The sequence below is a fragment of the Schistocerca gregaria genome, chromosome 2, assembly GCF_023897955.1.
Source record: "Schistocerca gregaria isolate iqSchGreg1 chromosome 2, iqSchGreg1.2, whole genome shotgun sequence".
NCBI classification, from domain to species: Eukaryota; Metazoa; Arthropoda; class Insecta; order Orthoptera; family Acrididae; genus Schistocerca; species Schistocerca gregaria.
Window position 1 is genome coordinate 893,907,250 of NC_064921.1, and position 21,577 is coordinate 893,928,826.

Below are 21,577 nucleotides of genomic sequence, written 5' to 3' on the forward strand. Positions count from 1 at the left end.
AAAAAACTGACATATAAAAACATGGCAGCAGAAGGGAAGTAGAAAGTGAAAAGATACTGACCAGAATCATAAAGTAAAATGATAGATTACTAATAATATCATTTCAGAAGTATGGACAATGACAAAATACTTAAAAAGCAAATGAAGACCTGTTAAGAATATCTTCATGCCAAAACTATGGCTATCTGATCTAGGCAGACTTATAAAATGGAAAACACTTTTAAATTCATTTAGTCATGAACATACATTAATTACAATGTGTTCAGAGAATTGCAGATGACAGAGTACCAAAAAGTAAAATTAAAAAGTTTCATTGCAACAGAAGAAATGAGTGGTCACAGGTAAGAGGATGTGCTGACACTCACTAGATGAGACACGTGAGGACACACAAGAGAGCAAAGAACAGATACAAACAGAATTGAATTGAATGAAATTTTATTGTCGTTTAGCTATAAAAGCAATTGACAAAGTCAAGTTACATACCAGGTGATCAAAAAGTCAGTATAAATTTGAAAACTGAATAAATCATGGAATAATGTAGATAGAGAGGTACAAATTGACACACATGCTTGGAATGACAAGGGGTTTTATTAGAACCAAAAAAATACAAAAGTTCAAAAAATGTCCGATAGTTGGCACTTCATCTGATCAGAATAGCAATAATTAACATAACAAAGTAAGACAAAGCAAAGATGATGTTCTTTACAGGAAATGCTCAATATGTCCACAACAATAGCTGTAGTCAAGGAATGATGTTGTGAACAGCACTGTAAAGCATGTCCTGAGTTATGGTGAGACATTGGCGTCGGATGTTGTCTTTCAGCATCCCTAGAGATGTCAGTTGATCACAATACACTTGTGACTTCAGGTAACCCCAAAGCCAATAATTGCACGGACTGAGGTCTGGGGACCTGGGAGGCCAAGCATGACGAAAATGGTGGCTGAGCACACGATCATCACCAAACAACGTACGCAAGAGATCTTTCACATGTCTAACAATATGGTGTGGTTCTAATAAATCCCCATGTCATTCCAGGCATGTGTGTCAATTTTTACCTCTCTATCTACATTATTCTGTGGTTTATTAAGTTTTCAAGTTAATACTGACTTTTTTATCACCCGGTATATACAAGTTATACAGAATATATACATGGGTTGAAGATCAATATGTCACTATTGGTTTTCCATAAAATACAATATTTAAAATTAAATAATACGAAAACATTGCATCATAAATTACTCAGTTAAAGAAATTATGCTGTACTCTCCAAACCGATACCACTATGATATTTTACAGTCATATAATTCCTGAAGTGAGTAGCAAGGATTTGCAGCTAACCAACTGAATAATTTGTCTTTAAATAAATAAATGGATCTTCTATCCATTCTAGTGGCAGTTTGTCAAACATCTTCATACCCACCACTTCGTAGCTGTTCAGTGACTTGGGTAATCTGTAGTAAGGTATGTCAAGATGGCTACTATTTCTGGTCCCATGAGAGTGTACATCTCTTCTGTGCTGGTATTCTGATAAGTTGCTCTTTATGTGCAATAGGGCAGTGTAAATATACATGTTTATGACAGTTAATATTTTTAAGTTGATAAACAGTGGTTTGCAGTGGGCCACTTTGTCACTGTTTGTGATAACTGGAATTACTTTCTTCTGAAGTACCAAAATGTCCTCAAGGTGTGAGCTATTGCCCCATATTAAAAGCTCATAAGATATAATGCTCTGAAAAAAAGGAAAGTAAGCCGATCTTACATAGCCCGCAGGTACATGGTTTTTTAAATTCCTTAACAAATTCACCACTCTAGACAGCCTTGCACTAATGTATTTAATATGTGGTTTCCAAGTCAATTTACTATCTATAACAATACCTAAGAACTTAACACTCTCCCTTAAGTCTGCTACGGGCAGATCTCTTAAACTAAATACAATCTTTTGAGTTTTACTCTCATTAAGCAGGAACCCATTAGCTCGAAACCAGACTGATGCTTGTGATATTATGTCATTTGCCACACTTTGGAGCATATCCATGTCTGAGCTGATACTGAAAAAAGTGGTATCATCTGCATAGAGAATGGAGTGAGTGTTAATGTAAGATGGTAGATCGTTTGTCGTTAGGATAAATAGCAGAGGTCCTAATACTGAGCCTTGTGGCACACCGCACTTAACTTCAGCTAGCTGTGATCTCTGTTTACCAATACAAACAATTTGTTTACGGTTGTCAACTCCACTGTTTGTGATTCCGTAATAAACTAGTTTGTTGATGAGTGAAATATGCTCCACAGAATCGAAGGCTCTGATAAGATCACAAAAGGTAGCCTGAGCAATTTTTTTTCCTTCATAAGCATTAAACACTTTTTTAAATCAGGGAATCAATGGCATGGACTGTGGATTTGCCCTTCCTAAAGCCAAATTGTACCGCAGTAATAATGTTATTACATGTCAGATAATCACACAACTGGGAGCTGATGATGGATTCCAAAACTTTAGATAAAATAGGTGTCAGAGATACTGGGCAATAGTGGCAAATTGCTGAGAAAAACAATGTATGGCAAGGACTGCTAAACAAAGGTAAATGAAGAATGAGTGTCCCACATGCTGAGAGAAAACTTACTTTACAGTAAAAATTTTCCTGTTTTCTGATATAAACTTCAGAAGGACTTCTTCCTTCCCTTATTTACCTATGTCCCTGACTATTTGTTGCTCCCAATGAAGAACCTATTTTTATAGATCCCTAGATCAGATCCAATCTTTGCTTTTCAGATCAAATTTTTGCTTTTCCTGTTTATATGCCTATCAGCTTCATTCCAGTGGTTTTGTTTTGACAACTCCGGAGCAAGCACCTTTCCATAACTTCTGCACTTTGAAATAAAATAAAATAGGTGCTTTATTTTATACCAGACATAACTACCATGTTCTGCAGTACAGAAGGTGTCAGTCCATTTGCTTAAGTTTCAAACAATGGCTCAAATAAAAGATCATTTCTACACACAATGATATTCTTACTCTTATATGTAGAGGCCACAGAAAGTGGCACATTGCCATAAGAGAATGCAATGTCACATCCAGGCACAGTGAAATGATGCCAACAATTTGACAGAAGCCACAAACAAGTGGGTGATGCTGATCAGGAAGTCCATATCCTGCACCATGCAATTTCCATCTTTTCACGCCAGTACTATGACCTTCCTCCCCCCCATGAACCATGGACCTTGCCGTTGGTGGAGGCTTGCATGCCTCAGCGATACAGATGGCCGTACCGTAGGTGCAACCACAACGGAGGGGTATCTGTTGAGAGGCCAGACAAACGTGTGGTTCCTGAAGAGGGGCAGCAGCCTTTTCAGTAGTTACAGGGGCAACAGTCTGGATGATTGACTGATCTGGCCTTGCAACATTAACCAAAACGGCGTTGCTGTGCTGGTACTGCGAACGGCTGAAAGCAAGGGGAAACTACAGCCGTAATTTTTCCCGAGGACATGCAGCTTTACTGTATGATTAAATGATGATGGCATCCTCTTGGGTAAAATATTCCGGAGGTAAAATAGTCCCCCATTCGGATCTCCGGGCGGGGACTACTCAGGAGGATGTCGTTATCAGGACAAAGAAAACTGGCGTTCTACGGATCGGAGCGTGGAATGTCAGATCCCTTAATCGGGCAGGTAGGTTAGAAAATTTAAAAAGGGAAATGGATAGGTTAAAGTTAGATATAGTGGGAATTAGTGAAGTTCGGTGGCAGGAGGAACAAGACTTCTGGTCAGGTGATTACAGGGTTATAAACACAAAATCAAATAGGGGTAATGCAGGAGTAGGTTTAATAATGAATAGGAAAATAGGAATGCGGGTAAGCTACTACAAACAGCATAGTGAACGCATTATTGTGGCCAAGATAGATACGAAGCCCACACCTACTACAGTAGTACAAGTTTATATGCCAACTAGCTCTGCAGATGATGAAGAAATTGAAGAAATGTACGATGAAATAAAAGAAATTATTCAGATAGTGAAGGGAGACGAAAATTTAATAGTAATGGGTGACTGGAATTCGAGTGTAGGAAAAGGGAGAGAAGGAAACATAGAAGGTGAATATGGATTGGGGCTAAGAAATGAAAGAGGAAGCCGCCTGGTAGAATTTTGCACAGAGCATAACTTAATCATAGCTAACACTTGGTTCAAGAATCATAAAAGAAGGTTGTATACATGGAAGAATCCTGGAGATACTAAAAGGTATCAGAGAGATTATATAATGGTAAGACAGAGATTTAGGAACCAGGTTTTAAGTTGTAGGGCATTTCCAGGGTCAGATGTGGACTCTGACCACAATCTACTGATTATGACCTGTAGATTAAAACTGAAGAAACTGCAAAAATGTGGGAAATTAAGGAGATGGGACCTGGATAAACTGAAGGAACCAGAGGTTGTACAGAGTTTCAGGGAGAGCATAAGGGAACAATTGACATGAATAGGGGAAAGAAATACAGTAGAAGAAGAATGGGTAGCTCTGAGGGATGAAGTAGTGAAGGCAGCAGAGGATAAAGTAGGTAAAAAGACGAGGGCTGCTAGAAATCCTTGGGTAACAGAAGAAATATTGAATTTAATTGATGAAAGGAGAAAATATAAAAATGCAGTAAATGAAGCAGGCAAAAAGGAATACAAACGTCTCAAAAATGAGATCGACAGGAAGTGCAAAATGGCTAAACAGGGATGGCTAGAGGACAAATGTAAGGATGTAGAAGCTTATCTCACTAGGGGTAAGATAGATACTGCCTACAGGAAAATTAAAGAGACCTTTGGAGAGAAGAGAACCACGTGTATGAATATCAAGAGCTCAGATGGCAACCCAGTTCCAAGCAAAGAAGGGAAGGCAGAAAGGTGGAAGGAGTATATAGAAGGTTTATACAAGGGTGATGTACTTGAGGACAATATTATGGAAATGGAAGAGGATGTAGATGAAGACGAAATGGGTGATACGATACTGCGTGAAGAGTTTGACAGAGCACTGAAAGACCTGAGTCGAAACAAGGCCCCCGGAGTGGACAACATTCTATTAGAACTACTGACGGCCTTGGGAGAGCCAGTCATGACAAAACTCTACCAGCTGGTGAGCAAGATGTATGAGACAGGCGAAATACCCTCAGACTTCAAGAAGAATATAATAATTCCAATCCCAAAGAAAGCAGGTGCTGACAGATGTGAAAATTACCGAACTATCAGTTTAATAAGTCACAGCTGCAAAATACTAACGCGAATTCTTTACAGACGAATGGAAAAACTGGTAGATGTGGACCTCGGGGAGGATCAGTTTGGATTCCGTCGAAATGTTGGAACACGGGAGGCAATACTGACCTTAAGACTTATCTTAGAAGAAAGATTAAGAAAAGGCAAACCTACGTTTCTAGCATTTGTAGACTTAGAGAAAGCTTTTGACAATGTTGACTGGAATACTCTTTTTCAAATTCTAAAGGTGTCGGGGGCAAAATACAGGGAGCGAAAGGCTATTTACAATTTGTACAGAAACCAGATGGCAGTCATAAGAGTCGAGGGGCATGAAAGGGAAGCAGTGGTGGGGAAAAGAGTGAGACAGGGTTGTAGCCTCTCCCCGATGTTATTCAATCTGTATATTGAGCAAGCAGTAAAGGAAACAAAAGAAAAATTCGGAGTAGGTATTAAAATTCAAGGAGACGAAGTAAAAACTTTGAGGTTCGCCGATGACATCGTAATTCTGTCAGAGACGGCAAAGGACTTGGAAGAGCAGTTGAACGGAATGGACAGTGTCTTGAAAGGAGGATATAAGATGAACATCAACAAAAGCAAAACGAGGATAATGGAATGTAGTCCAATTAAATCGGGTGATGCTGAGGGAATTAGATTAGGAAATGAGACACTTAAAGTAGTAAAGGAGTTTTGCTATTTAGGAAGTAAAATAACTGATGATGGTCGAAGTAGAGAGGATATAAAATGTAGACTGGCAATGGCAAGGAAAGCGTTTCTGAAGAAGAGAAATTTGTTAACATCGAATATAGACTTAAGTGTCAGGAAGTCATTTCTGAAAATATTTGTTTGGAGTGTAGCCATGTATGGAAGTGAAACATGGACGATAACTAGTTTGGACAAGAAGAGAATAGAAGCTTTCGAAATGTGGTGCTACAGAAGAATACTGAAGATAAGGTGGATAGATCACGTAACTAATGAGGAGGTATTGAATAGGATTGGGGAGAAGAGAAGTTTGTGGCACAACTTGACTAGAAGAAGGGATCGGTTGGTAGGACATGTTTTGAGGCATCAAGGGATCACAAATTTAGCATTGGAGGGCAGTGTGGAGGGTAAAAATCGTAGAGGGAGACCGAGAGATGAGTACACTAAGCAGATTCAGAAGGATGTAGGTTGCAGTAGGTACTGGGAGATGAAGAAGCTTGCACAGGATAGAGTGGCATGGAGAGCTGCATCAAACCAGTCTCAGGACTGAGGACCACAACAACAACAACAACAACTATGACCTTGTTTCTGTGCACAACAGGTTTAAATCCATTTACCAATATTTTTGGCATCCTGAAAGAACACCAGGGGGGGGGGGGGGGGGGGAAGAGATTTTCCAATGATGAGGATTGTTCACACAGCAGTGACAAATTAAGTGACTGGTAGTTCTGACCACTGTTTAAAGACAGCTCATCATTATGTTCAAAAATAGTGTCATTTATCTCTGTCAATTTGAAATGTAGTGGAGCACTCAATGAAAGTTGCTTCTCCTGCCATAATAAAGTGTAAAGTACTTTTTGAAGTCCCTTTTTATATCATATTATGATTTACTTTGACTGTGAAGTAGTTCCCATTCTTTGTTGTGGCCCAGAATTCAGGACATGAGGAATCAAGCTTCAAAATAAAGTGCATGGATATAATATGGTAGTATTAATTTTTTAATGAAATAAAAATAAAAATTATTTCATTCATTTGTTCACTCATTGTCTTACACAAATCCCATCATGAAGGAGCATCTTTAAGGATGTGGAATGTGTCAAATTTTACTTTAATTGGCAGAAGCAGCCACTGCAGGCTAAATCTATACCTTATACTGATAACAAGTTATTACTGATAGTCAGCTCACATTGATAAATGTATATATAGTAACAGAAAGTACTGCTGGATTTAAATAATTTAGGGAGTAAACGTAACAATGCATTGAACAATAGAGGAGTTAAGTCATCAAAAGGCACATAAAAAGGCTGAAGATTTTGCTATCTTTGGGACAAAACCTTTTTTAGTACTATAGAGTGCTTGTGCCCCCCCCCCCCCCCCCTCTCTCCACACACACACACACACCCACACACACACTGTCTCACCTGACTACAATGTGGCATTGTTGAAGTTCCACACTGGGATCAAGGCTTGTGTTGGGAAGAAAAGTGGCGAAGGCAGGTAGATTACTGATCCTCTGCCCTGTGTGTGTGTGTGTGTGTGTGTGTGTGTGTGTGTGTGTGTGTGTGCGTGTGCGCGCACGCACTCTTGCCTGTATGTGTGAAAGGTGTGTGTTTCTCTTTTGCTGATGAAAGCTGTGGACGAAAGCTTTACATAAATGTCTTAATTGTGTCTTGTGACTACGAAGGCTTTCCCGGCGTAATAATTGATAATATTCTTCTCGGGTATGCAGCCGGATCATAACATCTTCAAGACACAATATTTCCACGGTCCAACTGGCCGCCATCTTCAGGTGAGAGTGCTGGTGCACGTTCTCGCTGGAACTGACTTCCCGCGCAAGCGGCGGCCCCTATATAGGCCGCAGAAGACCCACAATGCGTGCGTGAGAAAGTGCCGTAACTGCCCTCTAGCACAGTAGACATACCCCGCCGCCAGTGATGGAAACAGGCAAAATCGAAATATCGCTGTCAAAAATTAAAAAATTAAAATAAAAAAAATTTTTATTCCGATGATAGAACCACAGACCGTTGTTTTTTAATGTAAGATAACACTGGGTCCCAAGTCTTACTTAAAAGAAAACCCTTGTCTCTATTAATAAGATTGTCAGATAACCGAATCTCTGTGGATTCTTTTAAAATACAGTCCCAATAGCGAGATGCAGGGGCAACCATTTGTGTCTCGTCATATAGTATTCTGTGTCCCTCGGTGAGACAGTGTTCTGCCACTGCAGACTTCTCAGGTTGAAGCAGCCTTGTGTGCCGCTGATGCTCAACACATCGCTCCTGAATGGTCTGGATTGTCTGACCAATATAAGCCTTTCCACAGTGGCAAGGGATCTTGTAAACACCGGGCTTCCTCAAACCCAAGTCATCCTTAACAGAGCCAAGGAGCGCTCTAATCTTGGCTGGCGGACGAAAAATACTTTTGATGTGATATCTTTTCAGAATCCTTTCTGTCTTCGAGGAAATGCTCCCAGAAAAAGGCAGAAAAGCTACCGATTTGCAGGTATCTTCTGGTGGTTCAGCCGAAGGTCCAAACTGGAAAGCACGATGGATCTGTTTATCTGTATAGCCATTCTGCTTGAACACAATCTTCAGATGGTCCAATTCTTGTGTCGAAGACAACTGGATCTCATATCCAAGGATTTACTTTTCTTGCACTTGGAGTTATCGTCACTGCTGTCAGATGCATCTTGGGAATGGGTGGATAGTTCTTCTTGGGCACTATCAGATTGGACGCATAGGAGCGCCGTCAAGAAACAGTCTTCGAAGTTTCAACGGCTTTGTTCTCAACCCAATGATATCTGATGACAACGCCATGCTGTCAGTGTTGGAGAAAGGCCTGAATATTGCCCCTACACCGAGGAATGTGCCTATCACCGAATTCATCTGCGCAGTCGAACAAGCAGTGTCCAGCTTTTCGCAGGATCAAGCTGAAGAGATTAGGCAAGAGGTCTCACATACATTGCGGTGGGCGCCGCCTCCATGGAGTAACATCTCCTCTCTCGAAAGGGCAGCCGTCCGGTCCATTAGAGAAGACGAAGATCTGATAGTTCTACCAGCGGACAAAGGCAACGCAACTGTTCTTCTGTCACATGATGACTATCTGGGAAAGATGGGTCTCTTACTTGAAGACTCAGCATACAGAACATCGCAGGACGACCCAATTGAACGGATCATATGGAAGACGATTTCATTGTTGAAGAAGAGCTCTTTACCTGACGACGTTCTCAAAGAACTTCGTCCTGGTGCTGCCGTGCCAGTGAGATTATACGATCTACCCAAGATTCATAAGAAAGGGGTCCCGCTCCATCCGATCGTGAGTAATTTGGGTGCTCCTACCTACAATCTAGCCAAGTATTTAGCATCTGTTCTTGGCCCTCACGTCGGTAAAGGCAAACATCACATTCCAATTCTATGGTGTTTATTCACAGATTGAAGTCCTTGTCTCTTAGTCCCTGGGATTTGCTTGTGAGCTTTGATGTCGTGTCGCTTTTTACCCGGGTTCCTCTGGAAGAATCCTTGCAAGTAATTGGTGAGAAACTGGATGAGGAAACAACCAGGCTTTGTCGCCACGTGTTAACGTCGACGTACTTTTTATTCAATGACAAATATTTTGAACAGACTGACGGAGTGGCTATGGGGAGCCCTTTGTCCCCAATAGTCACCAATCTTTTTATGGAAGATTTTGAGGACATGGTGCTGAAGACGGCATCCTTAAAACCAACCAGTTTTTGGAGATATGTTGACGATACGTGTATGGTGTGGCCTCATGGGAGAGAAGCTCTGGACCGCCTCCTAGATCATTTCAGTTACCTGCATCCTAGCATCAAATTTACCATGGAGGTGGAAAATGATGGAAAGCTTCCGTTTCTGGATGTTCTGGTGTACAGAAAGGATGATGGGACACTGGGACATAGCGTTTATCGAAAGCCTACGCACACGGACCGTTACTTACATGGTTCTAGCTGTCATCCATCGTTCCAGCGTACGGGGGTCCTGCGGACATTGGCGAGAAGAGCTTATGCCATTTCAGATGGAGAAAGCTTGACACAAGAATTGGACCATCTTAAGATTGTGTTCAAGCAGAATGGCTATACAGATAAACAGATCCGTCGTGCTTTCCAGTTTGGACCTTCGCCTGCAAGTCGGTAGCTTTTCTGCCTTTTTCTGGGAGCATTTCCTCGAAGACAGAAAGGATTCTGAAAAGATATCACATCAAAAGTATTTTTCGTCCGCCAGCCAAGATTAGAGCGCTCCTTGGCTCTGTTAAGGATGACTTGGGTTTGAGGAAGCCCGGTGTTTACAAGATCCCTTGCCACTGTGGAAAGGCTTATATTGGTCAGACAATCCGGACCATTCAGGAGCGATGTGTTGAGCATCAGCGGCACACAAGGCTGCTTCAACCTGAGAAGTCTGCAGTGGCAGAACACTGTCTCACCGAGGGACACAGAATACTATATGACGAGACACAAATGGTTGCCCCTGCATCTCACTATTGGAACTGTATTTTAAAAGAATCCATAGAGATTCGGTTATCTGACAATCTTATTAATAGAGACAAGGGTTTTCTTTTAAGTAAGACTTGGGACCCAGTGTTATCTGACATTAAAAGACAACGGTCTGTGGTTCTACCGCCGGAATAAAATTTTTATTTATTTTAATTTTTTAATTTTTGACAGCGATATCTCGATTTCGCCTGTTTCCATCACTGGCGGCGGGGTATGTCTACTGTGCTAGAGGGCAGTTACGGCACCTTCTCACGCAGAGTCTGCCAATTCAGTTTCTTCATCATCTCTGTGAGACTCTCCCATGGGTCAGATAAATCTGGGAACATTCGTGCTGTCCCTTTCTGTATACACTGGATATTCCCTGTTTGCCCTGTTTGGTATGGGTCCCACACACCTGAACAGTATCCTAGGATGGCTCACACAGGTGATTTGTACACTGATTACATTTTCCCAGTATTATGTCAATGAACTGAAGTGTACCACCCATTGTATGCATGGTTGAGTGTACGTGCACATTCCGTTTCATACTCCTACAAAGTGTTGCACCCAGATATTTATATGAGTTAACCGACCCCAGCTGTGGTTCGTCAATACAATAGTTATAAATACCATGTTTTTTTTGTTTTATGAAGTGGACAATTTTACATTTCTGAACATTTAAAGCAAGTTGCCAATTTTCACAGCACTTTGAAATCTTATCAAGGTCTGGCTGAATGTTTATGCAGCTTCTTTCAGACTGCACTTCATTGTAGATAGCTGCATCACATACAGAAAGTCTGAGGTTATTATTAATATTGTCTGCAAGGTCATTAAAATACAAGGGACACAACACACTTCCCTGGCGAGCATCCAAAGGTACTTCTACATATGTTGTTGGCTGTCCATTCAAAAACTTGCTGCACCGTCCCTACCAAAAAATCCTCAATCCAGTCACAAATACTAAATGTGATCATATTTTTGATAATAAATGTAGATGTGGTAATGAGTCAAATGCTTTTCAGAAATAAAGAAATTCTGCAACTGCCTGCCTACCTCAATCCAAAGCTTTCAGTATGTTATATGAAACAAGTGAGAAGTGGTTTCACAAGGTCAGAATCCATGATGATTGGCACGGAGAATGTTATTCTCTTCAAGGTACCTCAATATGTTTGAGCTTATAATGTATTCTAAGATTCTGTAACTAATGAATGTAAAGGATGTTGGACAGTAGATTTGTGAGTCAGTTCTACTACCCTTGTTATACTGGCTGTGACCTGTGCTTTCTTCCAATTACTGGGCACATTTTTTTGTTCAAAGGCTCTACAACAGATTGTTGTTAACAGAGCGGCTAATTCAGCTGCAAATTCAGTATGGAATCTGACAGTGATTTCATCAAGTCTAGCAGATTTTTTCAATTTTAATGATTGCAGATGTTTCTCAACGTCACTGAAACTAACATTCATTTCACTCATCTTTTCAGTTGTACAAGGATTGAACTGGCGAAACTCTCCTGGGTTTTCCTTGCTAAAGCAGTACTTGAAAACAGAGTTAAGCATTTCTGCCACTGCTTTGCTACTCTCTGTTTCAGTTTCTGTTTCATCTACGAGTAATTGACATTAACTCTGGTGCCACCAACAGCCTTTACGTGTGACAAGAATTTCTTTGAGTTTTGTGAAAGATTGTTTAGCAATATTCTTCCATGATAGTCACTGAAGGATCCATGCACTGCTATCTTGACAGCCAAATGTGTTTCCTTTAGAATCTCTCTATCTACAGCCCTAAGATTTGTTATGCTTATTATGCAGTAGTCTCTGTTTCTTTAGAAATTTTTTTACAGTGATTGTATATCATGGATATTCCCTTCATTTATGAACTATCCTTTTGGGTATGTATCTATCCAGTGCATGGTCAACTACTCTTTAACCTTTGGGACAAAATACTACTGTTTTATCTAGTTTGTTGAACAGATATATCTTTTTTCTTGTATTAGTTGCTCTTTATATGAGGGCTATTCAGAAAGTAAGGAACAGTCGGGTGAGAAATGGTGAAAATCAAAACTGTTTTATTTGCAACAGTAAGCTACACCTTCCAGGTCAGCCATTCATAGGGGCAGAGATGAAAATCAAGGGAACCAAGCCCAGGCTGTATGACAGGTGATCAAACACTTCCCATCATAAACATTGCAGGAGCATCTTCATTGCCCCTGCAGTGTGCAGCCGAGAAGTGACATGAAGATAAAATTCGTGCCAGTTTTGGGGTTGCATGAAATTGGGTTAAATTGCCTGGCAGGCATCCATACTTAGCAAAGACACTATTTTATAGGCGTCTTATGTGCTCAGAACAAAGAAGAGCACCATGATGCTATCTAGGCCCATACTAGACACACTGTCCAACACTTCTGTACAAAGTTTCATCACATTTTCATTGTGGTTTCCATTTTGTGACCGATCATTCTTTACTTTCCAAATAGACTTTGTACTTTGGTAATCATTGTTGCCAGAACTGCCTCATGGTCACTGATACCATTTTTGATGTGGGCATCCTCAAGAGGCATCTAGTAACATTTCACAGGATCCCCTGTCAAGCCCGTCGCTGAAAAAACCGTAATTTTACCAACTAATCGTTGGATTTTAAAGACTCCACCATTATTTACAGTATGATTGGGGAACTTATCTACTATCGAACTGAAGTCTTCTCTAAAGTTTTCAGATACATCACAAAGTGAGTCTGGTGATCAATAGAAGAATCAAATTACAATTTTACACTCACTGCTGCTAGTAGTCTTGCCCCAACAGAACCCCCTCGAAGTCTCTCTCTCTCTCTCTCTCTCTCTCTCTCTCTCTCTCTCTCTCTCTCTCTCTCTCTTTCATGACAACATGGTGAATGATCTTGCCTATGTATATTGCAGATAAACCTGACACAAACTAAACTTTGTAAGAAATTAACTGTTTGTAAATGCATTTTGGATGGGTTTTGTTGATGTAGTAGTTCATTTCTAAGACAAAACTGCCAGTGTCAGTGTCAAAACAATATGCCATGTATTTGATGAGAATAACAATATTTCTACTCTTGTTTGTCCAAAGAATGCAGTAGCTTATGTTGTTTATGTACTACAACTAGTTAGAATGATAACTTCCAGATGATTATAGAGAGATTGTCATCTTTTCAGTTACAGATGAAAGTAACAAACAGTAAAATATGAGAATGCAAAACAAAATACATATCAAAATAAATGATAAATAAACAAATAACATAACAAAATAAAGATTCTGGGGATACATTATTCAGGTTAGTGAAAGGACATACTGGAGAGTTTTGAATAAGACAAAAGATTACTCACAAAAACTAAGAAAGTTGTTTCACATTTAGCAAACTTGATAGAAAAGTACTTATTATATTAATATGAATCTAGGTGCATCCCTTTCCTAGGAAGATATGTAGGATTTTTGAGAAGATATTGATGACATGTTGGATAAATCTTTTGCTCACCTAAAACCTTACACGCGCTTGAAGTAATATCTTCCTTGCCTGCAAAATTGTTGAAAAATTTCATTTAAAACAGTGGTTGATCTGCTGCCATGAAAATTTTGCTGAAATGTAGAGGAAAAATGGCTGAGATTAAAAAAAGTGATTAAAAACAGAAAATAATGAATCTTTCTGCAAACCTTTCTTTAATCTCATTTCATTTTGTATCTAGTTCCTTCGGTAACTAACACAATATAGTTCATACTGAATTACCATAAATACAATGTAAGTCTAGTTGCTGCAGCAGAGATTTTCAATGTGTTATTGAAAACTTCTATTTTTTTCAGTGTATTGTATGGCAAAACTGCATGTAACAGTACTCAACCCTCACCTGCATGTTATTTAAATATTTTATATATATCCCCCATTAGATTTAATCATCGTTCATAGTTACTCTTATAGTGTCCAACCAGTCCATTGTTACCTTTTATGAATTCGTGATAATGTGCGAAATAATACAACATATGATACTAAAATGGTACAGTAGTTTATTTCCTTTTGTTGCTGAGTCACATTTTGTGCAGTTAACCTTACACACCCTTCAACATTTTGGTGTTCTATGATACAAATCTACAAATGTTTTCAAAAGTAATTATAGTTCAGAAATAAAAGTTACAATATATGCTAGATAACTGCTATGTAACTGAAACTCCGTACACTATCAGAAACATTGTTGTCTTCCTTGTGGTCCTTAAAAAATGAGAAAAGAAAGAAAATAGATTAAATGAAGGAGCTACTGATGTGAAAGGACATAATTTAAAAGAGCACTTGAAACACAGCAAGTTGTATCTATTCCTGTTTCTGTTGTTATACTCCTGTTAATAATTTTTTTCTTAGTGTTTAAGTTGATTGTACTTCTATAAGTAGGGAATATATGCCAAGTACTTATTCAAATGATTAATTTCTTATTTATGTAGTATTTCATTTAATTTCATAAATTGTATCAGAATTTACCAACTGCTGATGAAAGAGGTATATTTAATTTATTGAAAACCATATTAATTAATAAAAATCAGTAATCAAAGTAATTATAACATCTAAGGGGCATTCAAATGAAACCTAGTCACAAGTGTAAAGTAACGGTAATGATTTTATTAACTCAAAAATGTAGTTATACACAGTACACATACTCAAAAATAATCACCAAAACTGTTGGCACTTTTATCGCATTGTGACACCAACTGGTCGATTCTATCCTTGAAGAAGCTAGCAAGCTGCTGTCATATCCAGGCCTGGACCCAGTCACACACTTCATTGTCCATTGTGAATTGATGTCCACAAATAGCTTGTTTCAGACATCCAAACATATGAAAGCAAAAAGTGAAAGTTCGGAACTGTACGGTGGATGTTCCAGCATTCCCCACCGAAACTGCTGCAATGTCATCTTCACCACATTGGCCATGTGTGGGCGGGCATTATCATGTAGGAGGATAACACCATTGGACAACATGCCTCGGCATTGTGACTTGATGGTTCATCTAAGGTTCTGTAAAGTGGCTTGATAAAGCTGGGCATTGATGATGGTTCCCCATTCCAGGAACTCAACAGGCAGTGGGAGACATCATGACCTTACCAGAACTTGTGTGCATGACCTTTGATTTCCTTGGAGGTGGTGAAGTTGCATGTTTCCACTACTTGTTCTGATGCTTGCTTTCCGGTTGAAAATGTTGACACCATATTTCGTCACCTGTGACCACACGCCAGAAAGCCTTTTGCTCCTTATGATAATGTTGCAAAGACAGTGCCATTCAAGTACTGCGCTGTTCAGCGCACATATTTTTCGAAAGTTCAAGTCTTGATGCATTATGGTGTGGGCAGTGCCCATGCTAATACCTAGTAACCAATGGATCTCATCCACAGTGATTCTGCAGTTGTCCAAGACTGAAGCATTCACTTACACAACCACTTCGGATGTGATGACACAATGAGCCTGTCCACGGCAAGCATCCTCTTCCAGTGACTTGCGCCTCTCAAGGAATCATTTGCGCCATCACACAACACTTGAACAACTCAGAGTCTACTCATCACACACAGCCTTCATCCGTCGATACATTCCACAGCCTCCAACTCCCTCCACTGCCAAAAATTGAACCATTCCTCGTTGTTCTTGCTTATTCACCTGCATGTTCAGTAGCGGACGATAACTTCTGTAACCATCTTTTCTTCGTCGTGAAACCACAGTGGCTCTATGCAACATCAAATGGTGCACACACATCAGCCTCTCTACCAATAGATGGCGTCATCATACCCACAGTTACATGGTGCCATCTTACGTGTAAGGCAAAAGTAGATGCAATGACCAGGTTTCATTTGAGTGAACCTCATATAATGGTGAAATTCATGTGAGGTAATCAGCAGTTCTGAGTAAATTGACACCACTTATTAGAAAGTTCTCATTTCATTCTTTCTTGTGTCTTGTTTCTATTTTCAAAAAACTAATTAACTTACAAGGTATTCTTAGTTAAAGAGCATTCACACCCAAATTTACTTTTAGCAGCTGAGCCATTATGCTTGTCATATTCCAGGATTTTACTTTATATTTTTATTGCCCCACTCTTCTTGAGCCAGATAATGCCCTTCATCATTCAATTAAGGCTTTAATTAAATAGGTTCATAAAATAACAAAATTTTCAATGTGGCAGCTTTACACAAAAACAGATAATACACCGCGGAGCCATATAGTGTGCTAATCATACACTCCTGGAAATTGAAATAAGAATCAATTCATTGTCCCATGAAGGGGAAACTTTATTGACACATTCCTGGGGTCAGATACATCACATGATCACACTAACAGAACCACAGGCACACAGACACAGGCAACAGAGCATGCACAATGTTGGCACTAGTACAGTGTATATCCACCTTTCGCAGCAATGCAGGCTGCTATTCTCCCATGGAGACGATCGTAGAGATGCTGGATGTAGTCCTGTGGAACGGCTTGCCATGCCATTTCCACCTGGCGCCTCAGTTGGAACAGTGTTCGTGCTGGATGTGCAGACCGCGTGAGACGACGCTTCGTCCAGTCCCAAACATGCTCAATGGGGGACAGATCCGGAGATCTTGCTGGCCAGGGTAGTTGACTTACACCTTCTAGAGCACGTTGGGTGGCACGGGATACATGCGGATGTGCATTGTCCTGTTGGAACAGCAAGTTCCCTTACCGGTCTAGGAATGGTAGAACGATGGGTTAGATGATGGTTTGGATGTCCCATGCACTATTCAGTGTCCCCTCGACAATCACCAGAGGTGTACAGCCAGTGTAGGAGATCGCTCCCCACACCATGATGCCGGGTGTTGGCCCTGTGTGCCTCGGTGGTATGCAGTCCTGATTGTGGCGCTCACCTGCACGGCGCCAAACACGCATACGACCATCATTGGCACCAAGGCTGAAGCGACTCTCATCGCTGAAGACGACACATCTCCATTCGTTCCTCCATTCACGCCTGTCGCGACACCACTGGAGGCAGGCTGCACGATGTTGGGGCGTGAGCGGAAGACGGCCTAATGGTGTGCGGGACCGTAGCCGAGCTTCATGGAGACGGTTGCGAATGGTCCTCGCCGATACCCCAGGAGCAACAGTGTCCCTAATTTGCTGGGAAGTGGCGGTGCGGTCCCCTACGGCACTGCGTAGGATCCTACGGTCTTGGCGTGCATCCGTGCGCCGCTGCGGTCCGGTCCCAGGTCGACGCGCACGTGCACCTGCCTCCGACCACTGGCGACAACATCGATGTACTGTGGAGACCTCACACCCCACGTGTTGAGCAATTCGGCGGTACGTCCACCCGGCCTCCCGCATGCCCACTATACGCCCTCGCTCAAAGTCCGTCAACTGCACATACGGTTCACGTCCACGCTGTTGCGGCATGCTACCAGTGTTAAAGACTGCGATGGAGCTCCGTATGCCACGGCAAACTGGCTGACACTGAAGGCGGTGGTGCACAAATGCTGCGCAGCTAACGCCATTCGATGGCCAACACCACGGTTCCTGGTGTGTCCGCTGTGCCGTGCGTGTGATCATTGCTTGTACAGCCCTCTCGCAGTGTCCGGAGCAAGTATTGTGGGTCTGACACCGGTGTCAATGTGTTTTTTTTTTTTCCATTTCCAGGAGTGTATAATACTGAAAATTTTCATACTTATCTATCTAGCTATCTTCTAGTTGAAGCAAATCACTGCTGCGACATACAGTCATCTTCTATATTAAGTTTTCACCCTCAAGGTTTATAAAGTATAATTTGACATAAATTTTTGTTGGTGAGACATCCACAACTGTTATTTGTGCAAATGTTTAAAACATCTGACACGACTGTACAGTTACTTATTGAATGAAGTCTTTACACTACCAGGTTTCAGGGACTCAGCTCCATCTTCAGGAGTATCTATAAATAGTAGGTCGAAGTGTACATTCTCAAAGCTACCTTACAAGGCAACTCATTTGCCATACAAGGCTCATCAGACTGAATACCCAAATGTGCCCCTGCAAGAACCACTTTTCAACTGTAATTGTAAGTCGCCCTCATCCTGAAAGAGCCGGCGAGAGGCCATAGAGTGAAAGGACCAAGTGAATAAATACTTAGCGCTGTCGTTGGAAGACAGCAAGCAGATAACATATAACAAATACTCATACAGAACTAAAGTGTCCCACTTGCCAACAGAAAGAGAACTTGTCTCACAATGGGAAGGATGTATTAACAGTTGTGGCAATTATTTTTGAGATAATAAACAGTTTGCTTACTTTTCTTCCACATGTCTTGTTTTTATTTGACTGCCCCTAATCATAACAAAATTAGTTAAAACAATGTGTACTGGTGAAATCTGTGTGAGCTAATCAGTAGTTCTCACAGAATTGACACCTCTTGTTGTTAGAAAGTCCTCATTTCATTCTTTCTAGTGACCTCTTTCAGTTTTGCAAACACTAATTAACTTAAAAAATGCTCATAATTAAAGATCAGTCACACTATTATGCTTGTTAGATTCCAGGATTTGACTTCATGGTTTTTTTTTTTTTTGTTTTTTTCTAAACCAGATAACAAGCTTCATTTTTCAGTTAAGCCTTTATCTAAAAGTTTACACAAATTTACAAAATTTTAAACAAGGCAACTTTACCTATGCTAAAGAAATAGTACTGTGAACTTTTATGAGGTGTGACAATGAAGTGATGAGACTGTTTTCCCCCTCCATAGGGTGTCAACCATGCAGCCTGTTACTGTGGCAGTGTGTGATGTTTGCCTTTCCCCACCACAGCCACAAGTGGCATGCACCTACAATGTTTCAATCAGGAGTTGCGGCTTGAAGAATGAAGTCCTGTGTTTGCTCCTCATCACAACAATGACAACTTAACACATTGTGCAGCAGTGTCCCAGCTCTTCATGTGTGAAACTCAGTGAGAATGCTGCCGTAACATATGTGAAGTTTCAGCAGGCTTTTGCTTTTGGAAATGAGGTTTTATCAAGGGCGAACGTGTTTTGTTGGTACAAAATGTTTTCTGAAAGTAGAAACAATGCTGAAGATCAACAACGCAGTGGGTGATCATCAACAGCATGAACAGGTGACAATACAGCCAGAGTGAATGGACTTGTTTGAATTGATGGAAGATAAACTCTGAAAAAGATTGCAAATGAAGTGAACATTAGCTGAGCCAAACTGTTTACTTGAAATTGACTGGAAATCTGGGAATAAGAAAACTTCATGCCAAAATGGTTCCCAAAAATCTCACACAGCAACAAAAAATCAACAGAGGATTGTGGCTGCTGATCAGTTGGAGCAAGTGGAACTGAACCCAGAATTACTCAACCAATTTGCCACTTGTGATTAAAGTTAGTTTTTCCAGTGTGATACTTAGATAAAACATCAAAGGTCGCAATGGTGTTTGAAGGAACTGCTAAGACCAAATAAGCTGGTCATGTTGAAGTCAAAGGTGAAATGTATGCTTGTGTGTTTCTTTGTTTCCATTGGCATTGGCATCTGAGTGGTTACCTCCAGACCACACAGTAAATCAATATTACTACCAATCAATTTTTAATAGGTTTCAAAATGGGCCCTTCATGTTTGCCACACATTGCTAATAAGTGGATCCTGGATCATGATAATGCACCATCCCACACTGCATTGTCTGTTGAACAATTTTTGGAGTCAAAGCTCATTGTGTGGCTTGTGTGATTTTTTTAATTCTCAAAACTGACATCAATTGCTAAAGAACACCATTTTGAAACAACACAGGAGATCCAAACAGCTTTAACTAGGGCTTTTACTGGTATATCAGAAGTTGAGTTCGAGAGATGCTACCAACATTGGAAACACCAGTGGAGTAATTGTGTGCAGATACAAGAGAATTACTCCAAAGGTGATATAGCATAGTTTGTTAAAAACATAAGTAAAGATTTTTTTCTAACCAGTTTCATTATTTTACTGTCGTATTTTGGCTACTTTTCTAACCAGCTATCTTTTAGTTACATCTAATCATTGTCAGAACCTGTAAGTCATCTATATTATAAAATTTTCATCTTGCAGTTTTATAAACTGCGATGTAATTATCAAGATTACAAAATACCATTACGTCAGACTTTATATAATACCCCCAGCCCAAATATCTTCAGTCTGCTCTCAGTAATCACACAATTAAGACCTACGCACAACAAATCTGTCACCAGCATATGTACAGTCAACATCATTTGTTAAATATCTTTATAAACTTTTGCAGTCAATACACATATGAACTGTGTCTGCCTGTCTGCACTTTAAGTACCTTTACTGGTTTGAAAGTGATTGTTGACTCGTACCAAGAACTGTGCATAACTGACTATTGTTCAAAGAACTGTGATCTGTGGTAGATCAATGTTTACAAAACTTGTTGCCACTGAAATTATCAAGAAACATAAGCTCTAGCCTGGCGTGTAAACAGTAATGTAAGGTTCAATGTCAAATTTGAAAAATGCGAAATCATGAAAAATTTTGCTCAAATGTCATTGAATTGTATGATCACCAAGAAAAGCAATTTCAGATTATGAAACTATAATTATGCATGTGCCAAAGAGGAACTTCAAACTACAACCACGTTAGTAAATATACAAATTCTTAGTGTTTCGACACACTAAATAACCTCTATATCCTTGTGTTAATTCTGGAATTTTTCTGTTTGTTTTTGTTTCTTTTTGTTAACTTTCCAAACACAAAAGTGGCTTTGTGGCTTCGTAACACCTGAGTATCACTGCCTTTCATATGTCTTAATTTGTCTCATAACTGCCAAATTAACCAAGTAACTCTGTTTACTATGAAATGTAATATGTATTCATTTTCTGAAACCCTCTAGTCCAGCTTACGGTACAGTCTAGCAAACATAAAGAGTTCCACTAGCCATCTGATCATTGCGTGGCAAAGGGTACTTCTGGTACCACTAACTGATCCCCCTTACCTGTTCCACTCATGAATGGCGCACAGGGACAATGATTGTTGGTAAGCGTTTGCACTAGCTCTGATTTCTCGAATTTTCTTGTCATGGTCATTATGCAAGATGTATGTGGAAGAAAGTAATATGTTGTCAGTGCTCTCTCGAAATTTCAATGGTAAACCTCTTCGTGGAGCATAACACCTCTCTAGTAACATCCATCAATGGACTTTGTTGAGCATCTCAGTAGCACTCTTATGCAGA

The 21,577-nt window shown here is 40.2% G+C and overlaps 1 protein-coding gene across 9 annotated transcripts in view; it reads right to left on the reverse strand.

The window, feature by feature from the left end:
- LOC126335342 (cryptochrome-1-like) overlaps positions 1-21,577 on the reverse strand; it is a 184,382-nt gene that overhangs the window by 19,357 nt on the left and 143,448 nt on the right. For 3 of the 9 annotated variants that reach the window (XM_049998518.1, XM_049998517.1, XM_049998526.1), the window contains one exon: positions 13,894-13,932. The exons of 2 other annotated variants lie outside the window; for them this stretch is intronic. In XM_049998518.1, coding sequence (XP_049854475.1) covers positions 13,894-13,932 — 39 coding nt within the window. Of the gene's footprint in view, positions 1-13,893; positions 13,995-14,394; positions 14,620-21,577 lie in introns of those variants that run through there. 4 more of the 9 variants (XM_049998525.1, XM_049998524.1, XM_049998523.1 and 1 more) reach the window with 3 other exon arrangements.